The sequence below is a fragment of the Babylonia areolata genome, chromosome 1, assembly GCF_041734735.1.
Source record: "Babylonia areolata isolate BAREFJ2019XMU chromosome 1, ASM4173473v1, whole genome shotgun sequence".
Lineage (NCBI taxonomy): Eukaryota > Metazoa > Mollusca > Gastropoda > Neogastropoda > Buccinidae > Babylonia > Babylonia areolata.
In genome coordinates, this window is record NC_134876.1 from 43,494,730 (window position 1) to 43,512,229 (window position 17,500).

A 17,500-nucleotide genomic window follows, 5' to 3' on the forward strand; every position below is an offset into this window, starting at 1 on the left:
AACCATGTCCTGTACGTAAACCCTTGTCCTGTGAGTAAACCATGTCCTGTACGTAAACCCTTGTCCTGTGAGTGAACGTTTGTCCAGTGAGTGAACCCTTGTCCTGTGGGTGAACCTTGTCCTGCAGGCAAATTCTTGTCCTGTGTAAACCCTTGTGCGTTCATCTTTGCCCTGTTAACCCTTGACTTGTAAACTCTTTCAAGCCATTGTCTTATATGTAAGCCCTAAAAACCCTTGTCCTGTATGTAGACCCTTGTCCTTGCGTAAACCCATGTCCTGTTCGTAAACCGTTGTCCTGTAATCAAACCATTATCATGTATGTAAACCTTTGTAAGCCCTTGCCTCCTGTGAGTTCAGTCACTGTTCTGTGAGTAAGCCATTGTCACATATGTCGACATTTGTCCTGGATTTGAAAAGTTGTATACTTAGTACCTTGGCTGTTTGGTTAATTTATTGTTGGTCTGTTGACATCATGTTGCTGATTGTGGACACTAAACGAATCAATGTAATATCTTGAAAAACAAATTTGAGATCATGAAATATAAAATGAAATTTGTGTGTGTGTGTGTGTGTGTGTGTGTGTGTGTGTGTGTGTGTGTGTGTGTTTGCGTGCGCGCGCGCGCGTGTGTGTGTGTGTCCGTTAGCGTCTGTATGGGGATGGGGATGGTAAATGTATTTATTTATCGATTTAGTTTATTTATTTTATCTGTTTCATTTAACCGGTTGTCTTGTTTTGTTTTATAAAGTGACGTTTTCAGTCATTCGTTGGGGGTATTTTTGTTGTTGTTGTTGTTGTTGTTGTTGTTGTTTTCATTCTTTTATTCATTATTTGTTTCTTTGTTCATTTATTATTGATTTATTTGCTTGTTTCTTTATTTTTGTATTTATCTGTTCATTAATTTATTCAATGATTCGCTTAAGAAAAGTATTTATGTATTCAATCATTCGTGTATTTATTATCTCTCTGTACATCTTTCTATCTATGTATCTATCTGTCTATCTATCTATCTATGTGTATTTTGCTGGGATCTGCATGACGTTAGACACAGACATTACACGGCGGATTCTTTGAAGACTTTGTTTCGTGATGTGCCTCCGTGTACGCTTTGTGAAAGAAGTGAACATTTTAAATCAGATTTGAAGGTTTTAAACTCTGGAAGGTTTATAAACGTTTAGTCAAAAGCTTGAAACGGTGACTACTTTTTATTATAACTTTTTTTTTTTTTTTACCCTTGACTTGGAATTAGATGCAAAAGTGGCGATAGCCTTGAGATGATGGCCTTTGTGGTCGGCGAGGCTCTTAGCACCATAATCTGATTTGATTTGAGATCTGCCTATCTATTTATTTACCCCCATGTACGGTGTGGCCCATAGGGGACGTGCACAGCAACAGCGAGGTGGACGGCAGTGACCTAAGCACTATGCCCTGGGCCAGCAGCACGTGCATTCTGGACCACCTGTTGACAGGCGAGCACACTCCGTCACCATGATGATGACGCTTTTCTTGTTAGGGACTGCTTTCTTCTGTCTTGCTCTTGTTGTTGTTGTTACGCGTTGGGTTACGCTGCTGGTCGGGCATCTGCTTGGCTTGGCAGATGTGGTGTAGCGTATATGGTTTTGTCCGAACGCAGTGACGCCTCCTTGAGCTACTGAAACTGAAACTGAAACTGTTGTTGTTGTTCTTCTTCTTCTTCTTTGCTTTCGTCTTTTTTTTTTCTTCTCCCTGTTGTTCTCGTTGTTCATCATGTTCTTCTTCTTGTCCTCCTCCTCTTCCTCTGCCCCTATTCTTCCTCCTCCTCCTCTTCTTCCTCCTTCTTCTTCTTCTGCTCCTCCTCCTCCTCTTCTTCCACCTCTTCATCTTCTTCTTCTTCATCTTCTGTTTTCTGTCAGTCTGTCTCTGTCTCCTATGTCTGTCTGTCTTTCTTTCTGTGTGTGTGTGTGTGTGTGTGTGTGTGTGTGTGTGTGTGTGTGTGTGTGTGTGTGTGTGTGTGTGTGTGTGTGTGTGTGTGTGTGTGTGCTCAAAACACAATTAGATGCTATTTGTCCATCGTTTGAAATCGAAAGCGAGAACGAACTTCATATTCTGTTCCACTGCTCAGCATATAGGGATATCCGTCGTAACTGTATTATTTTAGAACCTTTCTGCCAAATTCCTGATGAAATTCGTGCAGTGAATATTCTATCTTGTAGAAGTGAAAGTGCGGTGAAAGATCTTGCTAAATACATTGCGCAAGCAATGCAAATTGGGGGGAAAAAAGGGAAACTGTATTTTGTGACAGTGATGAAATGTAAGTGACTGAATTTTCAAGGTGGTTCGTTGTCCTTTTCCGTGTGTGTGTTTGGGGGGTTGGGTGGGGGGCGGGGGGGCGGGGGGGGGGCGGGAAGTGGGAGAGGAGAGAGAGGTAGGGAGGGAAGTAGAGGGAGGGAGGGAGGGGGGTTATACGTTGTGTGGCCCACCCACACCCACCGCTTCGCCCGCTTCGTTAAGACAGCCAACCTCGGTGTTCAGAGGGTGCGGGTGCTGTCTGTTTGTCTGCCGGTAACATTGGACTGTTTAATTTAGCCCCACTCCCTCTTCCACTTCGTTTGGGCAGCCACACACTGTGTGGTGGTGGTGGTGCCTGTCTGTGTAACATGCTACACTAATCATTCCAGTCCCATCCCCTCTCTCACTGTTTTGACAGCCAGACAGTGTGTGCAAGGGGAGTCTGTCTGTATGTCTGGCATATCACACTGTACATTGCCTGCAGGTGTGTGGGGCTCAAAGCAGGCAGAGAAGGCCCAGGTGAAGACAGTGGACGTCAATCCAGGGAACAGTCTGGTGGCCATGGGCAACAGCATGGGCCTCCTCAGTCTCTACCGCTACCCTTGTGTCAAAGACTTGGTGAGAGAGAGGGAGAGCGAGAGAGAGAGAGAGAGACAGAGACAGACACAGAGAGAAACACTGCACATACCGGAGCGCGCGCGCACACACACACACACACTCACACACACACACACACACACACACACACACACACACACACACACACACACACACACACACACACACACACACACACACACACAGAGTTAGGTTTTTTTACCAAACTTCTCGGAAAATTCTTTTGAATGTATTTTTGACAATTTCAAGATGTTATCTGGTGTTGCAGAAGGTTTGCTGCATAGTCCAGTTGGACATTTGTTATAGTTGTTACAGTTGTTTGATGTTAGCGTTTCCTTCTATATTGTGCCTATGTCTCCCCTTTTAATGTTCTATTTTTCCAATTTTCTTTGTATCTTTCCCCACCACACACACACATGCGCACACACACACACACATACACACACACCATTCTTCACCCTCTGCCCAATACCGTTCCCACTGCCACGCCCCGCCCTCCACCCCCCACCCCCCACCCCCGTCTAATATCACTTAAAGTGGAAGACGTTAAACTAAAGACTACTACTACACAGAGTTAGGCATGATTATAAAAATATTTACATTCGTGTGGATTTTCATGATTGCGTTTGTGTGCTTTTGCGTGTGCTGTGTGTGTGTGTGTGTGTGTGTGTGTGTGTGTGTGTGTGTGTGTGTGTGTGTGTGTGTGTGTGTGTGTGTGTGTGTGTGTGTGTGTGTGTGTGTGTGTGTGTGTGTGTGTGTGTGTCTCGTTGTCTCTCACTAACTCACTCCATCCTCCCAAACTCCGTGCACTGACCGCGGTGTGTGTGTGTGTGGTGTGTGGATGTCCAGGTGTACAGCCACACCTACCAGGCCCACCAGACGGTCCGCAGACTGAGGTTCACCCCCTCGGGCCGCAGCATCCTGACGGTGGGGGGCCACGACTCGGCGCTGCTGCAGTGGGCCCTCGTGTGAGGGTGCCTAGCTCTTCAAGGGACAACAAGGGTTCTCCTTGGAGAACTGTCTGCAGTGGTCTCTTAAGACAAGTATCTACAGTGGTCCCTCTTGTGAGGGGCCCAGCCTTTCAAGGGACAAGAAGGGTTGCCTGCCTTTTCCAGGGAAAGAGCCCTGTGCCTCCTTTTGAGAGCCGTCATCATGATTGTTGTCATCATTTTTCAGCAGCAACAGCAGGAGCGGCAGCAGCAGTAATAGCAGCACAGGGGAACGAAAAGCGGTATTAGCAGCGACAGAAAAACAACAACCCAAGAAGTAGCAGCTTGAACAGCGACACGAAGACAATACAACATTTATTAGGAGCTGTCGATACAAGCTCAGCTGGTTACAACAGTGCACATTCAGCAGCAATAGTACCAACAGCAAAAACAGCAACAGCAAATGCATGCAGAAAGATGGGGGGGGGGGGGGGGGGGGGAGTGATGGCCTAGAGGTAACGCGTCCACCTAGGAAGCGAGAGAACCTGAGCGCGCTGGTTCGAATCACGGCTCAGCAGCAGATATTTTCTCCCCCTCCACTAGACCTTCAGTGGTGGTCTGGACGCTAGTCATTCGGATGAGACGATAAACCGAGGTCCCGTGTGCAGCATGCACTTTGCGCACGTAAAAGAACCCACGGCAACAAAAGGGTTGTTCCTGGCAAAATTCTGTAGAAAAATCCACTTCGATTGGAAAAATAAATAAAACTGAACGCAGGAAAAAATACAAAAAAATGGGTGGCGCTGTTGTGGAGCGACACGCTCTCCCTGGGGAGAGCAGCCCGAATTTCACACAGAGAAATCTGTTGTGATAAAAAGAAATACAAATACAAAAGCGACGAAGAATGTGGAAGACAAGAGGCGAGAAGGAGGAGGATGGGGATAAAGGATGAAGAGAGAAGAAACGTGTGTGTGTGTGTGTGTGTGTGTGTGTGTGTGTGTGTGTAACTGTGGAATTAACATTTCGGCACCTATATTTTAATTAAATTAACACGTAAGTTTAGTTTATGAGTAATTGTGCATTCTGGTAACATAAACATTGACGAATAATACTTTAGCTTTTCAGTGTCTAATACCTAATCTTGGATGTTTCAGTGGTCTACTGGACTACTCACATACCCATATGTATTGGGAATCTGTTGGCGTATTTATAAGCTCTCTCAGCATATGTGCACAATGAATATATTAGCACATTTATGTTCGCATGTGTAGCATGAATAATGAAAGACAGTTGTATTTTACGAAAGTCAGTGATAAGTCTATAGATACAGAATGTCCTTAATCGGTTAACCTGTTGTGCGAACTTTGCAAGGAAAGCCAGAAAACAGAATGGTCATTCTATAGAAAAATTCACCTCTATCCCACTCCAGTGTGTGTTCATGCTTGTGTTTGCGTGCTTGTGTGCATGCGTATGCTCGCGCGCGCGCGCACGTGTATGTGTCAGCTGCTGGTAGAGCACAGTAGTGTTCCACGTTTGTAGTGCTAATGATTACGTTTCTTCATATTAAAATTGAAAAATATTAGCCATTTTTTCATAACTTCTTTGTTCGCAGAGAGGGACGTGTAGCATGTGACTGGTTTCCTGAATATCGGTTTCCCTGACTGAAGATTTTGTTAGATCCATGTTACTGAACCACGTAATCAAGTAACTGGTGCGTTTGAAATGTCCAGTGCTTTTGGTATTTTTTGCACATGATTTCTTGTCCACAATGTTAACGTTAGCTCTCTCCATACGAACGGCGAAAGAGACGACGTTAACAGCGTTTCACCCCAATTACCATCATCAAAATATTGCAAGCGGAAGGCTCTAAGACTGAAGACGTGAATGTTGACAAAGAATACCACAATTCTGACGACGGAAGCTAAAGGTTGGGTCATTCAGACACCCACTGGACATCCGAGGGGTCTGTGTAGAGGAGAAGAGAGGACTGGCCGTACTGAGTGAGTTAAGAGCCTGATGATTATTCTAGTTATATTGTGGTATCTGACGTGTGTTGGGGGTAGGGTGGGGTGGGGTGGGGGGGGAGATCAGATAGATGTGTCTAATATTTGGTTTTTGTGTCGTGAAACAGAGTAAGTGCCATACAAGTTGAAGCGAATCAGTACTAGTGATTTGTTGTACATTCTTTATGATCTAATAAACCACGTTGAGAATTATGAGTAAGCAGGGGAGTGTGGTGTGTGTGTGTGTGTGTGTGTGTGTGTGTGTGTGTGTGTGTGTGTGTACAGAAGTTGACACATGTGCCCAGTACACGCGATTGTTCGAATTTATACCCACGTGTTATATGCATACAAGTAAATGCGTATAATTTTGTTTCTGTCATTGTTTGTTGCGTGATGATCAGACTGCATAAAATAATGATATTGTTGATAATGATAATAAAAATGATGATGATAGTAACAACAATAATAATAATAATAACTGTTTATGAAATGCATAATATATCAAACTACACATCACTGAACAGTTGTGACACTGATCTCCATGTGAACTCTCTCTCGCTCGCTCTCTGTCACACACACACACACACACACACACACACACACACACACACACACACACACACACATGTGGGTTTTTTTTGTTTTGTTTTTTTTTACTTTCTTTCTCTTTCTTTTTTTCTGTTCTCATTGTTGAACGATTCATGAAAGAAGGAAATTCCAGAGTGCAAGGTAAGGCATGGCAAGAAGTTTATTTCGTGCGCCCCATGGGGGCATTGAAACATTACATACGTTCACCGTTTACACATATCATGCACACAAATAAAGAGTGATGGTATGAACCGAAAAGTAGAGTGCTTTCGATTTGATCGTTCCGCATGATAACTTTATAAACAACAACAACAACAACAACAACAACAAATTTGATAATAGAACAACAACAACAATAATAATAATAATAGGAGAGAAAATAAAAAGACACACACACAAAAAAATAGTAAATGATTAGTAAAGGGAAGGAGGAAATGAAGGTAAATAAAACTCCAAGGAACATTCCTATTTACATCTGTCTGCATTACGTCCTTCCTTCATGCCATTCTCGCCCCGCCTTTCTCAGTGTAACCAAGTCGACCGACTAGTCCAAAGCCATGGCAGCAGGACTGGCTGGCACCCTGAAGATCCAGTCCAAGACCCAGTCCTGGAAACGGTTGGGCGTTGCGCTGAAGAAGTCCGTGGGCAGCTGATTGGCCAACAGCCCTGGCACGTAACGAGAATAAGGGTGCACTGACGTCACAGCGTGCGTGACGTCATCCACCACCTCGTGCACCCTGGGACTGCAGTGACGCAACATCCGGGCCAGATTGGCCAGGAAGACCCGTAGGTAGACGTCACCGTAGTGATGACGTACTTCCTGTGACGTTTCTGCCCACATCTGATGGTTCTGGCGAGTCAGGGTGTCGACGTCAGAGAGAGCCGTTCTGTCGGAGCAAATAAGGAACCGATGAATGAATGAATGAATGAATAGATAAACTGATAATTAAATAAACAAACAAGGTAAGGTCTCACACACACACACACACACACACACACACACACTTGGAAAATGATAGTGTCATAAATAAACAGTAGTTGACAGGTTTCTTCCCCTTTAAACAGAAATCAAATCTGACAGTTTTATATATTTATATTAATTCTAGAGCACTTCTTTTAATTGAAATGAAGTAACTTGAATACATTTGGTGGGGGGCGGAGGCGGGTTAATTCCATAATATACAAAGTATTTTTTCATGTCTAAATCGGGCAGTTAGATGGAAAATGCTTCAGATCTATGCCCACCCCCACCCCCATGCCCCCCGCACCTCCCCCCCCCCAAGCCCCACGCTCTTCACCGCCTCTTCGTCTCCCCATCCCACCCTTTCCCTCCCTCTTACCCAAATGAGTGTGTGGAGGAGGAGGGGGGGTGCAGGGTAATGTGTGTGTGTGTGTGTGTTTGCGCACGCGCGCGCCTAGAGTTGACTTAATCAAGATTTTGCGCCTTTTAAATATTATTATTATTAGTAGTAGTATTTTTATGTATTGATCTTTTTCTTTTCTTCTTCTTTTTTTATATCATTTATCTTATTTTATTTTATTGTGTTTTTTTGTTTGTTTGTTTGTTTTGTTTTGTTTTTCTCAAGGCCTGACTAAGCGCGTTGGGTTACGCTGCTGGTCAGGCATCTGCTTGGCAGATGTGGTGTAGCGTATATGAATTTGACCGAAAGCAGTGACTCGTCCTTGAGCTACTGATACTGATACTGATACTGATACTTACCCAAATGACTGTGAGTGTTTCATCACCATAACTGTCTGTCTTCCAAGTATTCTTGATTTTGTTTTTTTACGTTCCGATACCCAGATAAACGACACAGAGTCATACCGATAGATAAAGAGACAGACAGACAACGACACAATCGATATTGTCTCTTACCTGTAGAGAGAAGGTTCGATAGTAATGACCTTGACCCCAAACTTGAACATCTCTCGTCGGAGACTGTCCGAAAAGCCAACGACAGCAAATTTGCTGGATGAGTAGCTCGTGAAACCTGGCAGTGCCACTCGACCTATAAATAAATAAATAAATAGATAAGACAGAAAAACAAAATATGAAAATAGAATATTCGAGAAAACGACCAGTTATATTGCAAAAGAGTGATTTTTGTTGTTGTTGAAATCTCATGAATGGTCTAGATGCCAATCATTCAGATGAGATGATAAACCGAGGTCACGTGTGCAGCATTCACTTGCATTTTGCGCACGTAAAAGAACCCACGGCAAAAAAAAAAAGTTTTGTGGAACAAATGCACTTGCACACAGAAAAAAAAAGAAATATAAATAAGTGGTGGCGCTGCACTACGGCTATGTATTCTCCCAGTGAAAGCATCCCGAATTTCACACAGTCAAATATGCTGTGGCAAACAGTAATACAATACAATACGATACGATACGATACAATACAATACAATACGATACAATAATGTCCATAGGACTATAATACTGAGCACCACCGCAACACAAACCAAAAAGAAAGTATATTGATGCTTATTCTACTTTACATGTCACACATATCAAACACTGAAGGGTTTGGTTTGGTTTAACAATCATTTATATGACCTGTAACATACCACATCAAAATCATAAAATATATAAAGACATCTGAACACTTCTGTGACCATATTTATCCATCAAAGAATATAGAAACGATGTGACGTGCGTGATAAAGTGGGGTGGGGTGGAGGGTTAAGAGGAATGGCAGTGAAAGGGACAGGGGGGGGGGGAAGAGGGGGCGGGGGAGGGGCGGGGGGGGGGACAAAACCCTTTTTAAGAAACATCATGCAGTTTGAAGGAAAATAAAAGAAAATGAAAACCATGATGATGTTGTTTATGATGATAATGAAAGAGGTGTTTTCTACCGTGTGCTTAAAATATCATGATACGAAATAAATTTCAATTACTTGTTTTTTAAAAGCATAGTGTGTGGTCTTCTTCCCTTTCCATAAACCTCCACCCTTCGCCAACCCCCCCCCCCCCCCCCCCTCCTCCCGCCTGCACACACCACAACACACACACACACACACACACACTGACGCAACCTGCCAGGCTGGCCACGTTGACCACACGCCCCCTGGCGGCCCTGACCAAGGGGAGGAAAGTCTTGGTGACTGTGACGGTACCCAGCCAGTTGATGTTCATCACTGCCCTGTACTGTGCCATGGAGCACCACTCGGCCTCCGCGAAAGTGGCTACACCAGAATTGTTCACCACTGCCCACAGTCCTGGAGAGAGAGAGAGAGAGAGAGAGAGAGAGAGAGAGGACGGGGGTGAGGGAGAAGAGAAATGTTTAATGTCACTAGCTATAAAGCTCTAGTGACCTAGTAGGTACTAATCAGAACAAAATGGTGCAAAACAGATAAAATGGAGCAGAAACGGGGGGAAAAAACAACACAATCGAAACAACATAAACTAATAAGAGATTGCGACACTTTGGCACTTTGTACATGTGACAGGGGGGGTAATATGCCTTTTTTTTCAGTCGTTCGTCTCTAAGGTTTGGACAGTACACAGAAAACAAAGTACATATTAATCATATAATAAATATTCACGCTTATAACATCGACACGCATCATATCAATACAAACATTTACTGGGGAAAAAAACACATATAAATCATTAAATAATCACTCACGCCATGAGGAGATAAAGAGAGAGAAGACAAGACAGAACGAAACACGACAAAATTCTTTATTTCCGAGAGTAGTAGATAAATACTTGCCCAACATTCAGCTTAAATCACAGATTGACACAAGTTTACAGCTGGGCCAACAGCAAAGTGACAGCTGTGTTATCAATGGTTTCTCTATTGTAATAGGAAATCATTTACAGCTTATTCTTTTGTGAAGGCCTATGACTCTCAAACAAGGAGGTAAAATTGCACTGCCTTTTTGTGCTGCAACCGTTTGTATGAGGTGGCCTTTGGGATTGATCCCAACGCCGACTGTCCTAAAACCCTCTTGGCCGAGAGAGAGAGGATTAACTTGGGCAAGACACTCTCCATTGTAATCAAATTCTCGCCCATATTGTCGGGACAGCAGTTACCTCCTCTGCTGTTATGATGGTCATAGTCGAACACGACGGACTATCATACATACAAGATAAATTACTGGTGTGCGTTTTTGCATCCAGACCCCGCCCTGAACATGGTCTACACTATCCATTACTAAATAAAAGCGCAATAATGGTTGTAATAGAATATTCAGGAAGAAACATTTTAACACACACACACACACACACACACACACACACACACCAGAATATACGAATATTGTTGGATTGGGAGGAAACGAGAGGAGAGGGGAGAGTAAAGGGGGTAGAAAGCACGGACAGAGAGTGAGAGAGAGATGGATGGGTGTGGGTAAATTAATATGCCATAGACATGTACACAGAGAGAAAGACAGACTGACAGACAGACAGAGAGAGGTGTATAACATTATGGAATGACTCCCTCCATAGAAGTACACCCGGAAGTATTTTTGTGCATGCAACACATCTACTTCCACCCTGGGAATAGGAGTATAAAAAAAACAACACAACTCCTTTCATGATAAAACGAACCTCCACCCACACAGAGCCTAATAAAATTTAGAAAGTTGACATAGTTGAAACAAACAACAAAACACAACTTTGTGTTTTTTGCTTAGATTTTTGCATAGGGGTTATTGAGTTAATACAGATCAACTCCCTGTCTGTAATAAAATCAATATTTTTTTTTTTTTATAAAATTTTAAAAACCATCCCGGGAGTACCTATGAGACATGCCCAAGATTAAGGAGTCGATCTGAAATGTTGCAGAACTACCCCTCTTGTGAGGGGGGGTTAGCTCTGTGACAGAGACAGAGACAGTCACAAAGAGAGAACTCGAACTCCAGTTTATTCCTAATGCGCTTTTCCATTCAGCTCGCGGACTTCCAAGCCCACACTGACATGGAAACAACCGCAGCACATCATGGAACACGTAACAACACTGACACCGACATGTGTTTCCAAAAGTGTCAACTCTCAATCACAAACATGGTCACCCCTGACAGGGCTGGCTCAGACCACGTAAAGCTCGCAAAACACGTTTTGCACGTGCTGGGATCACTCTGTGTGTGTGTGTGTGTGTGTGTGTGTGACACATTCTTCAAGCTGCGTGGCTTCTTTTTTTTTATCATGATTGGATGAAATGAAAGCACACTCCAGCACGATGGATTCACATGAGTGATTTGTGGCAATATCCAGTCTTTTCCCTCAGGACGGAATGAGTTGTTCATTACAAGGCATGGACGTTCACTCCGCCAGTCACGCAGAGGAGTGGATGGGAAGAAATGTGGACACAGTCCAGATTTGTACCTCTGCAGCAAGAAAAAACACTAAATTAATAAACGTTGTTTTCCTTCGCTGTTCCAGTTAGGCTATCCTTGAATCCAAATGTTTTCGCCGTCAGCGTCCAAAATGCAACAATGTTATCGGATTCACACACAACAGATTTGAACGACAGAGAAGAACGACTTTGTTTTAACTCTTTCCATACGAACGGCGAAAGAGACGACGTTAACAGCGTTTCAGCCCAATTACCATCATCAAAATATTGCAAGCGGAAGGCTCTTATACTGAAGAGGTGAATGTTGACAAAGAATACCACAATTCTGACGACGGAAGCTAAATGTTGGGTCATTCAGACACCCACTGGACATCCGAGGGGTCTGTGTAGAGGAGAAGAGAGGACTAGTGAGTTAATCACGGTTTCTGTGGTGGCTGTTTCCAGAAAACTTTTCCAGCCGTCTTCGAACTGGCCAATCTGACAAGGAGCCATGCAGTGTTTCACAATTCTAAGCCGTCGTGTGACACAGCGACCTTTCTGTCAACTGTTCGTCATCCGTGTCTTGCGCGTTGTGTTGCAGTCAGCTTGAACGAGGATCGACCTCATACTTATCAGGTAGGTCTGGGTGTAAGATGCGTGACCTGTATGTTTTTGTTCTTGTTTTGTGTGTGTGTGTGTGTGTGTGTGTGTGTGTGTGTGTGCGCGCGCGCGCGCGCATTTGTGTGTGTGTGTGTGTGTGTATGGGGACGGGAGGGGGGTAATATGACTGTCCGCAAAAACTGGTGGGTTGTTCCACGTCAGCTGGAGAAGAAACGTTGAAAAGCCACTGTTAACTACACCCAAGACCAGCCTGTTTTTTGTGACTTGGCTCTCTCTTCTGCTGAGTCTCACGATACATGTGCGAAGGTCGTGGATTTTCTTCGGAAATATTAACTCCACTCCACGAATATGGTTCTGTCACCTTCAAATACATGATTCGTCATATTTGTTGACAAGTGGATGTCGACTGATTTGAGGCGCAAGTTAATTGTCAGCAGAGTGAAAAGGGATTTCTCTGTGGTCACTGGAAGTCCATTAACTATCACTTTGACATGGAAATGGAAGAAAAAAAATGTCTCTCTTAAAATCGGTCTGTTCTTTCGCTTCACGTTCCGTCAACCGTCAGAGAGAAAGAGAGGGGAAGTGGAGGGAGAAAGAGGGTGAGAGAGAGGAGGGAGGGAGAGACAGATGAGACAGAATGAAAGAGAGAGAATGGCAAAAGGAGCGAGAGAAGAGGGAGGGAGAGAGGGGATGACAGAGGGGAAAAAGAAGGGTTTTCGGACGGAGAGAGTGAGAGGGAGGGTGGGTGTGCGGATGTGGGGGGTGGGGCAAGGAGAAAGTGATTAGAACAGGGAGAGAGTGAAAGAGAGGGAGACAATGAGAGGCAGAGAGACAAAGCATTATAAATGTTTGCGAATTCCATTCTGCCCTCACCCACAAATATTTCTCATACTTTGATAAAATAAAACAACAACAACAAAAAATTCATAACTCGTATTCCCCCCCTCCCTTCCCTCCCCCCCAATCCGCCCCACACCCTCTTCCCCACCCTGCCCCCACACCACGTCAGTCTCACCCTGCCCTTCCACCTGAGCCTCAACAACGTCACGCGCGTCAGCGACCTGCCGCTCGTCGGTGACGTCAAGCGGGATGACGCAAATGTTGGGTGACGTCAGACGACGCAGCTTCTGGGCGCCCTCTCCCTCAGCGTCCAGGCACCCGGCGAAGACACGGAATCCCAGGGCGGAAAGTCGGCCCGCCACCATGTGCCCGAAGCCCCTGTCACATCCTGTCAACGTTTGTTGGCGCCAGAATCAGTATCAGTAGCTCAAGGAGGCGTCACTGCGTTCGGTGAAATCCATATACGCTACACAACATCTGCCAAGCAGATGCCTGACCAGCAGCGTAACCCAACGCGCTTAGTCAGGTCTTGAGAAGATAAAAATAATTTTTAAAAATAAATAAATAAAATAAAATAGAATAAAGTAAAATAACAAAAAAAATCAATAAATGAATAAATAAATAAATAAATATGAAATAATAGATAAATTCATAAAAATACTACTAATAATAATAATATTTATAAGGCGCAAAATCTTGATGAAGTCAACTCTAAGCGTACAAAAAATAAGTATACAAATAAATAAATAAATAAATAAAATAAGATAAATAAATAAGACAGCAATGATGATAAATAAGCAAATAAATCTAAAACATGCAGACACACAATCACACACACACACACACACACACACACACACACACACACACACACACACATGCGTAACTGATATGCAACAAACATGCAGTTTCACATATATGAAAGCACAGCTTTACAACAACAGTCACACATGTGGCAACTCCTGAAGACTACAGCCGTGAACAAATCGACCATAATTAATCGAGGGCGTCAGCCAATGAACAGGTCGTTAAACTGAGCCTTACTACTACTGGGGTGGCCGGGTGGCCTTGTGGTTGTCAACTAGACTAGGAAGCGAGTGTCCTCGGGTTCGAGTCTTGCACAGGCAGGACGGGATATTATTATTATTTTTTTAATCCCCACCCCCTTCCACTACACCTTGAACCAGATCTGGGTGCTAGTGATTCGGATTACTGAAAACGAGATCCCGTTTGCAGCATGCGTTTAGCTTACGTAAGAGAACGCACGGCGAGCAAATGGTTGTCCCTAGCCTCATTTTTTTTTTTTTTTAAATCTTTTTTTCTTATATTTTTTTAGATATAAGATAATTCACTTTGAGAGTAATACAAATACACTTCTGGACAGGGGGAGAAAGGGGCGGGGGGATATCCCATGCACTGCGGCGACGCGTTATCTCCGGGAAAAGCAGCCCGAATTTCAAACACAGAGAAGTTTTTGACAAAACGTAATGCAATGCAATGATGATGATGATCACGATGACGGTGATGGTTACGGTGACGACAACAACGATGGTTATATAGTTACGATGATGATCAATGATGGTTACGATGATTGTGTTCACGGCGAATGTTGCAATCATTACGACGGTAGTGACTGTTTCGTGATTGTTACGATGACTACGATGGTAGTGATTGTTACGATGAGGATGACGATGGTGGTGATAACAGAAAGGTACAATCAATGATTTTAAGGGTGGCGTTACTGGACCAAATAACGCTGAGAAAGAAGCCTGTTTCGAGAGAGAGAGAGTGTGTGTGTGTGTATGTGCGCGCGCGCGCGTACGTGTGTGTGTGTGTGATTTGAGTCGACAGTATTTGAAACATTATACAGAAGAGCAGAAAGTTATCCGTCTTCCGACGTTTGTATGAAACGGATGTTGTTGTTGTTCGAGCGGCACACACACACACACACACACACACACACACACACACACACACACACACACACACACACACCATAGCAATATCTCTGAAATACCTGTAACCAAAACCGCTTTCCCATTCGATGAAAGCACCCGGCGCCTCAGCACCCAGTTAAGAACCACACACACCGCGAACACGGCCGCAGATACTGAGGCCAACGTGAACACCAACATACTTGTTCCTTCTGAAGACGGACCCCAACTTCACGGCTTCTTCGTCGTCTTTTGTCTTCCTTGGACTTAACGCCTTCACCGCCAGTCAATTTAGAGTACAAAAATTCCCCTGTGGTATAAACAGTGGCTAAGAATAGCTGGGGATTCCCTGTGCGATGTATAGAAAATATGGCCTTTCCTTCCACCGAACAGGAAGAACAGTAGGTTCATGGATAACAGACCAATGAATGGTCACCTTTCAGTGACGTGAGTCCTGTGCATAAATGCCAGTTTGGCGGTGAAAGGGTTAATACACTCTACTTTTATCACTCCTGAAGCCTACTTAGAACAGACGCTATACTGATCCACAGGCATTTGACAGTGTGATAACAAACAAAAAAAAAGAAGAAGAAGGAAGGAAGAAAAGAAACACTGCCTTTGGCTTGAGTCAGAGGGCAAACGCACGTACGCTTTGCTTTTATTAGTTAATATCTATAGCTTGCTCGATAAGAAAGATTTTATCGGTTTGTTGTTTTTGTTTTGTGTGTGTGTGTGTGTGTGTGTGTGTGTGTTTTATCGAGCGACCTTTCGTTTGTGGGTTCATCACATTCTGCATACAGATACGTGTTTTCCTTCTTCTTCTTCTTCATTGTTATTACCATTAGCATCAGTAGTAGCAGTAGCAGTAGTAGTATTGATTATTGTTGTCGTCATTATCATCACCATTCCTATAGTTTTTGTGGTGATTAAGATAATGTGGTCAATACTGGGGTGGTGGTGGAGGAACTCGTCATGACTCCTGTGTGGCGTGTGAATGATAGTACATTTGTTGGATCGTGTGAGGGAATGGAGAGTGCGTGCACGTGCATGGTAACACGCGCGTCGGTGTGTTTTGTGTGTGTGTGTGTGTGTGTGTGTGTGTGTGTGTGTACGATTTCACGTGTGTGTGTGTGTGTGTGTGTGTGCGGTCTCATGTGTGTGTGTGTGTGTGTACGGTCTCACGTGCGTGTGTTCGTGTGTGTGTGTGTGTGTGTGTGCGTGTGAGTGACCTCACGTGTGTGTTGATTTTGCACACACACACACACACACACACACGAACACACGCACGTGAGACCGTACACACACACACACACACATGAGACCGCACACACACGCACACACACACACACGTGAAATCGTACACACACACACACACAAAACACACCGACGCGCGTGTTACCATGCACGTGCACGCACTCTCCGTTCCCTCACACGATCCAACAAATGTATTATCATTCACACGCCACACAGGAGTCATGACCAGTTCCTCCACCACCACCCCAGTACTGACCACATTATCGAAATCACCACAAAAACTATAGGAATGGTGATGATAATGACGACGACAATAATCAATACTACTACTACTACTACTACTGCTACTACTGATGCTAATGGTAATAACAATGAAGAAGAAGAAGGAAAACACGTATCTGTATGCAGAATGTGATGAACCCACAAACGAAAAGTCGCTCGATTAAACACACACACACACACACACACACACAAAACAAAAACAACAAACCGATAAAATCTTTCTTATCGAGCAAGCTATAGATATTAACTAATAAAAGCAAAGCGTACGTGCGTTTGCCCTCTGACTCAAGCCAAAGGCAGTGTTTCTTTTCTTCCTTTCTTCTTCTACTTTTTTAAAATTTTTTATCACACTGTCAAATGCCTGTGGATCAGTATAGCCTCTGTTCCAAGTAGGCTTCAGGAGTGATAAAAGTAGAGTGTATTAACCCTTTCACCGCCAAACTGGCATTTATGCACAGGACTCATGTCACTGAAAGGTGACCATTCATTGGTCTGTTATCCATGAACCTACTGTTCTTCCTGTTCGGTGGAAGGAAAGGCCATATTTTCTATACATCGCACAGGGAATCCCCAGCTATTCTTAGCCACTGTTTATACCACAGGGGAATTTTTGTACTCTAAATTGACTGGCGGTGAAGGCGTTAAGTCAAAGGAAGACAAAAGACGACGAAGAAGCCGTGAAGTTGGGATCCGTTTTCAGAAGAAACAAGTATGTTGGTGTTCACGTTGGCCTCAGTATCTGCGGCCGTGTTCGCGGTGTGTGTGGTTCTTAACTGGGTGCTGAGGCGCCGGGTGCTTTCATCGAATGGGAAAGCGGTTTTGGTTACAGGTATTTCAGAGATATTGCTATGGTGTGTGTGTGTGTGTGTGTGTGTGTGTGT

At 44.0% G+C, this 17,500-nt stretch overlaps 2 protein-coding genes across 2 annotated transcripts in view; one reads left to right on the forward strand and one right to left on the reverse strand.

The window, feature by feature from the left end:
• The window catches only part of LOC143292251 (77 kDa echinoderm microtubule-associated protein-like), a 53,391-nt gene extending 47,663 nt beyond the window's left edge, over nucleotides 1-5,728 (forward strand). Inside the window, exons 26-28 of the mRNA XM_076602442.1 lie at nucleotides 1,375-1,467; nucleotides 2,751-2,884; nucleotides 3,734-5,728. Of these exons, the coding sequence (XP_076458557.1) occupies nucleotides 1,375-1,467; nucleotides 2,751-2,884; nucleotides 3,734-3,856 (350 nt within the window). The 3' untranslated portion in view covers nucleotides 3,857-5,728. The remainder of the gene's footprint in view (nucleotides 1-1,374; nucleotides 1,468-2,750; nucleotides 2,885-3,733) is intronic.
• A 986-nt stretch (nucleotides 5,729-6,714) lies between these two features.
• Nucleotides 6,715-15,322, reverse strand: LOC143292263 (short-chain dehydrogenase/reductase family 9C member 7-like). The gene is made up of 5 exons (XM_076602452.1): nucleotides 15,167-15,322; nucleotides 13,325-13,537; nucleotides 9,443-9,625; nucleotides 8,281-8,413; nucleotides 6,715-7,291 (listed from the first exon to the last, which is right to left on the reverse strand). Exons 1-5 carry the CDS (start codon nucleotides 15,282-15,284, stop codon nucleotides 6,949-6,951), a joined length of 990 nt encoding a protein of 329 aa, XP_076458567.1. The 5' UTR covers nucleotides 15,285-15,322; the 3' UTR covers nucleotides 6,715-6,948.
• Between the last annotated feature and the right edge of the window lie 2,178 nt (nucleotides 15,323-17,500).

Coding starts and splice junctions, on each gene's coding strand:
- LOC143292263 (XM_076602452.1), bottom strand. CDS start 15,284: ATGTTGGTGTTCACGTTGGCCTCAGTATCTGCGGCCGTGTTCGCGGTG. Junction 13,538..15,166: donor GAAAGCGGTTTTGGTTACAG/GTATTTCAGAGA, acceptor AAACGTTGACAG/GATGTGACAGGGGCTTCGGG. Junction 7,292..8,280: donor ATCGAACCTTCTCTCTACAG/GTAAGAGACAAT, acceptor TTGCTCCGACAG/AACGGCTCTCTCTGACGTCG.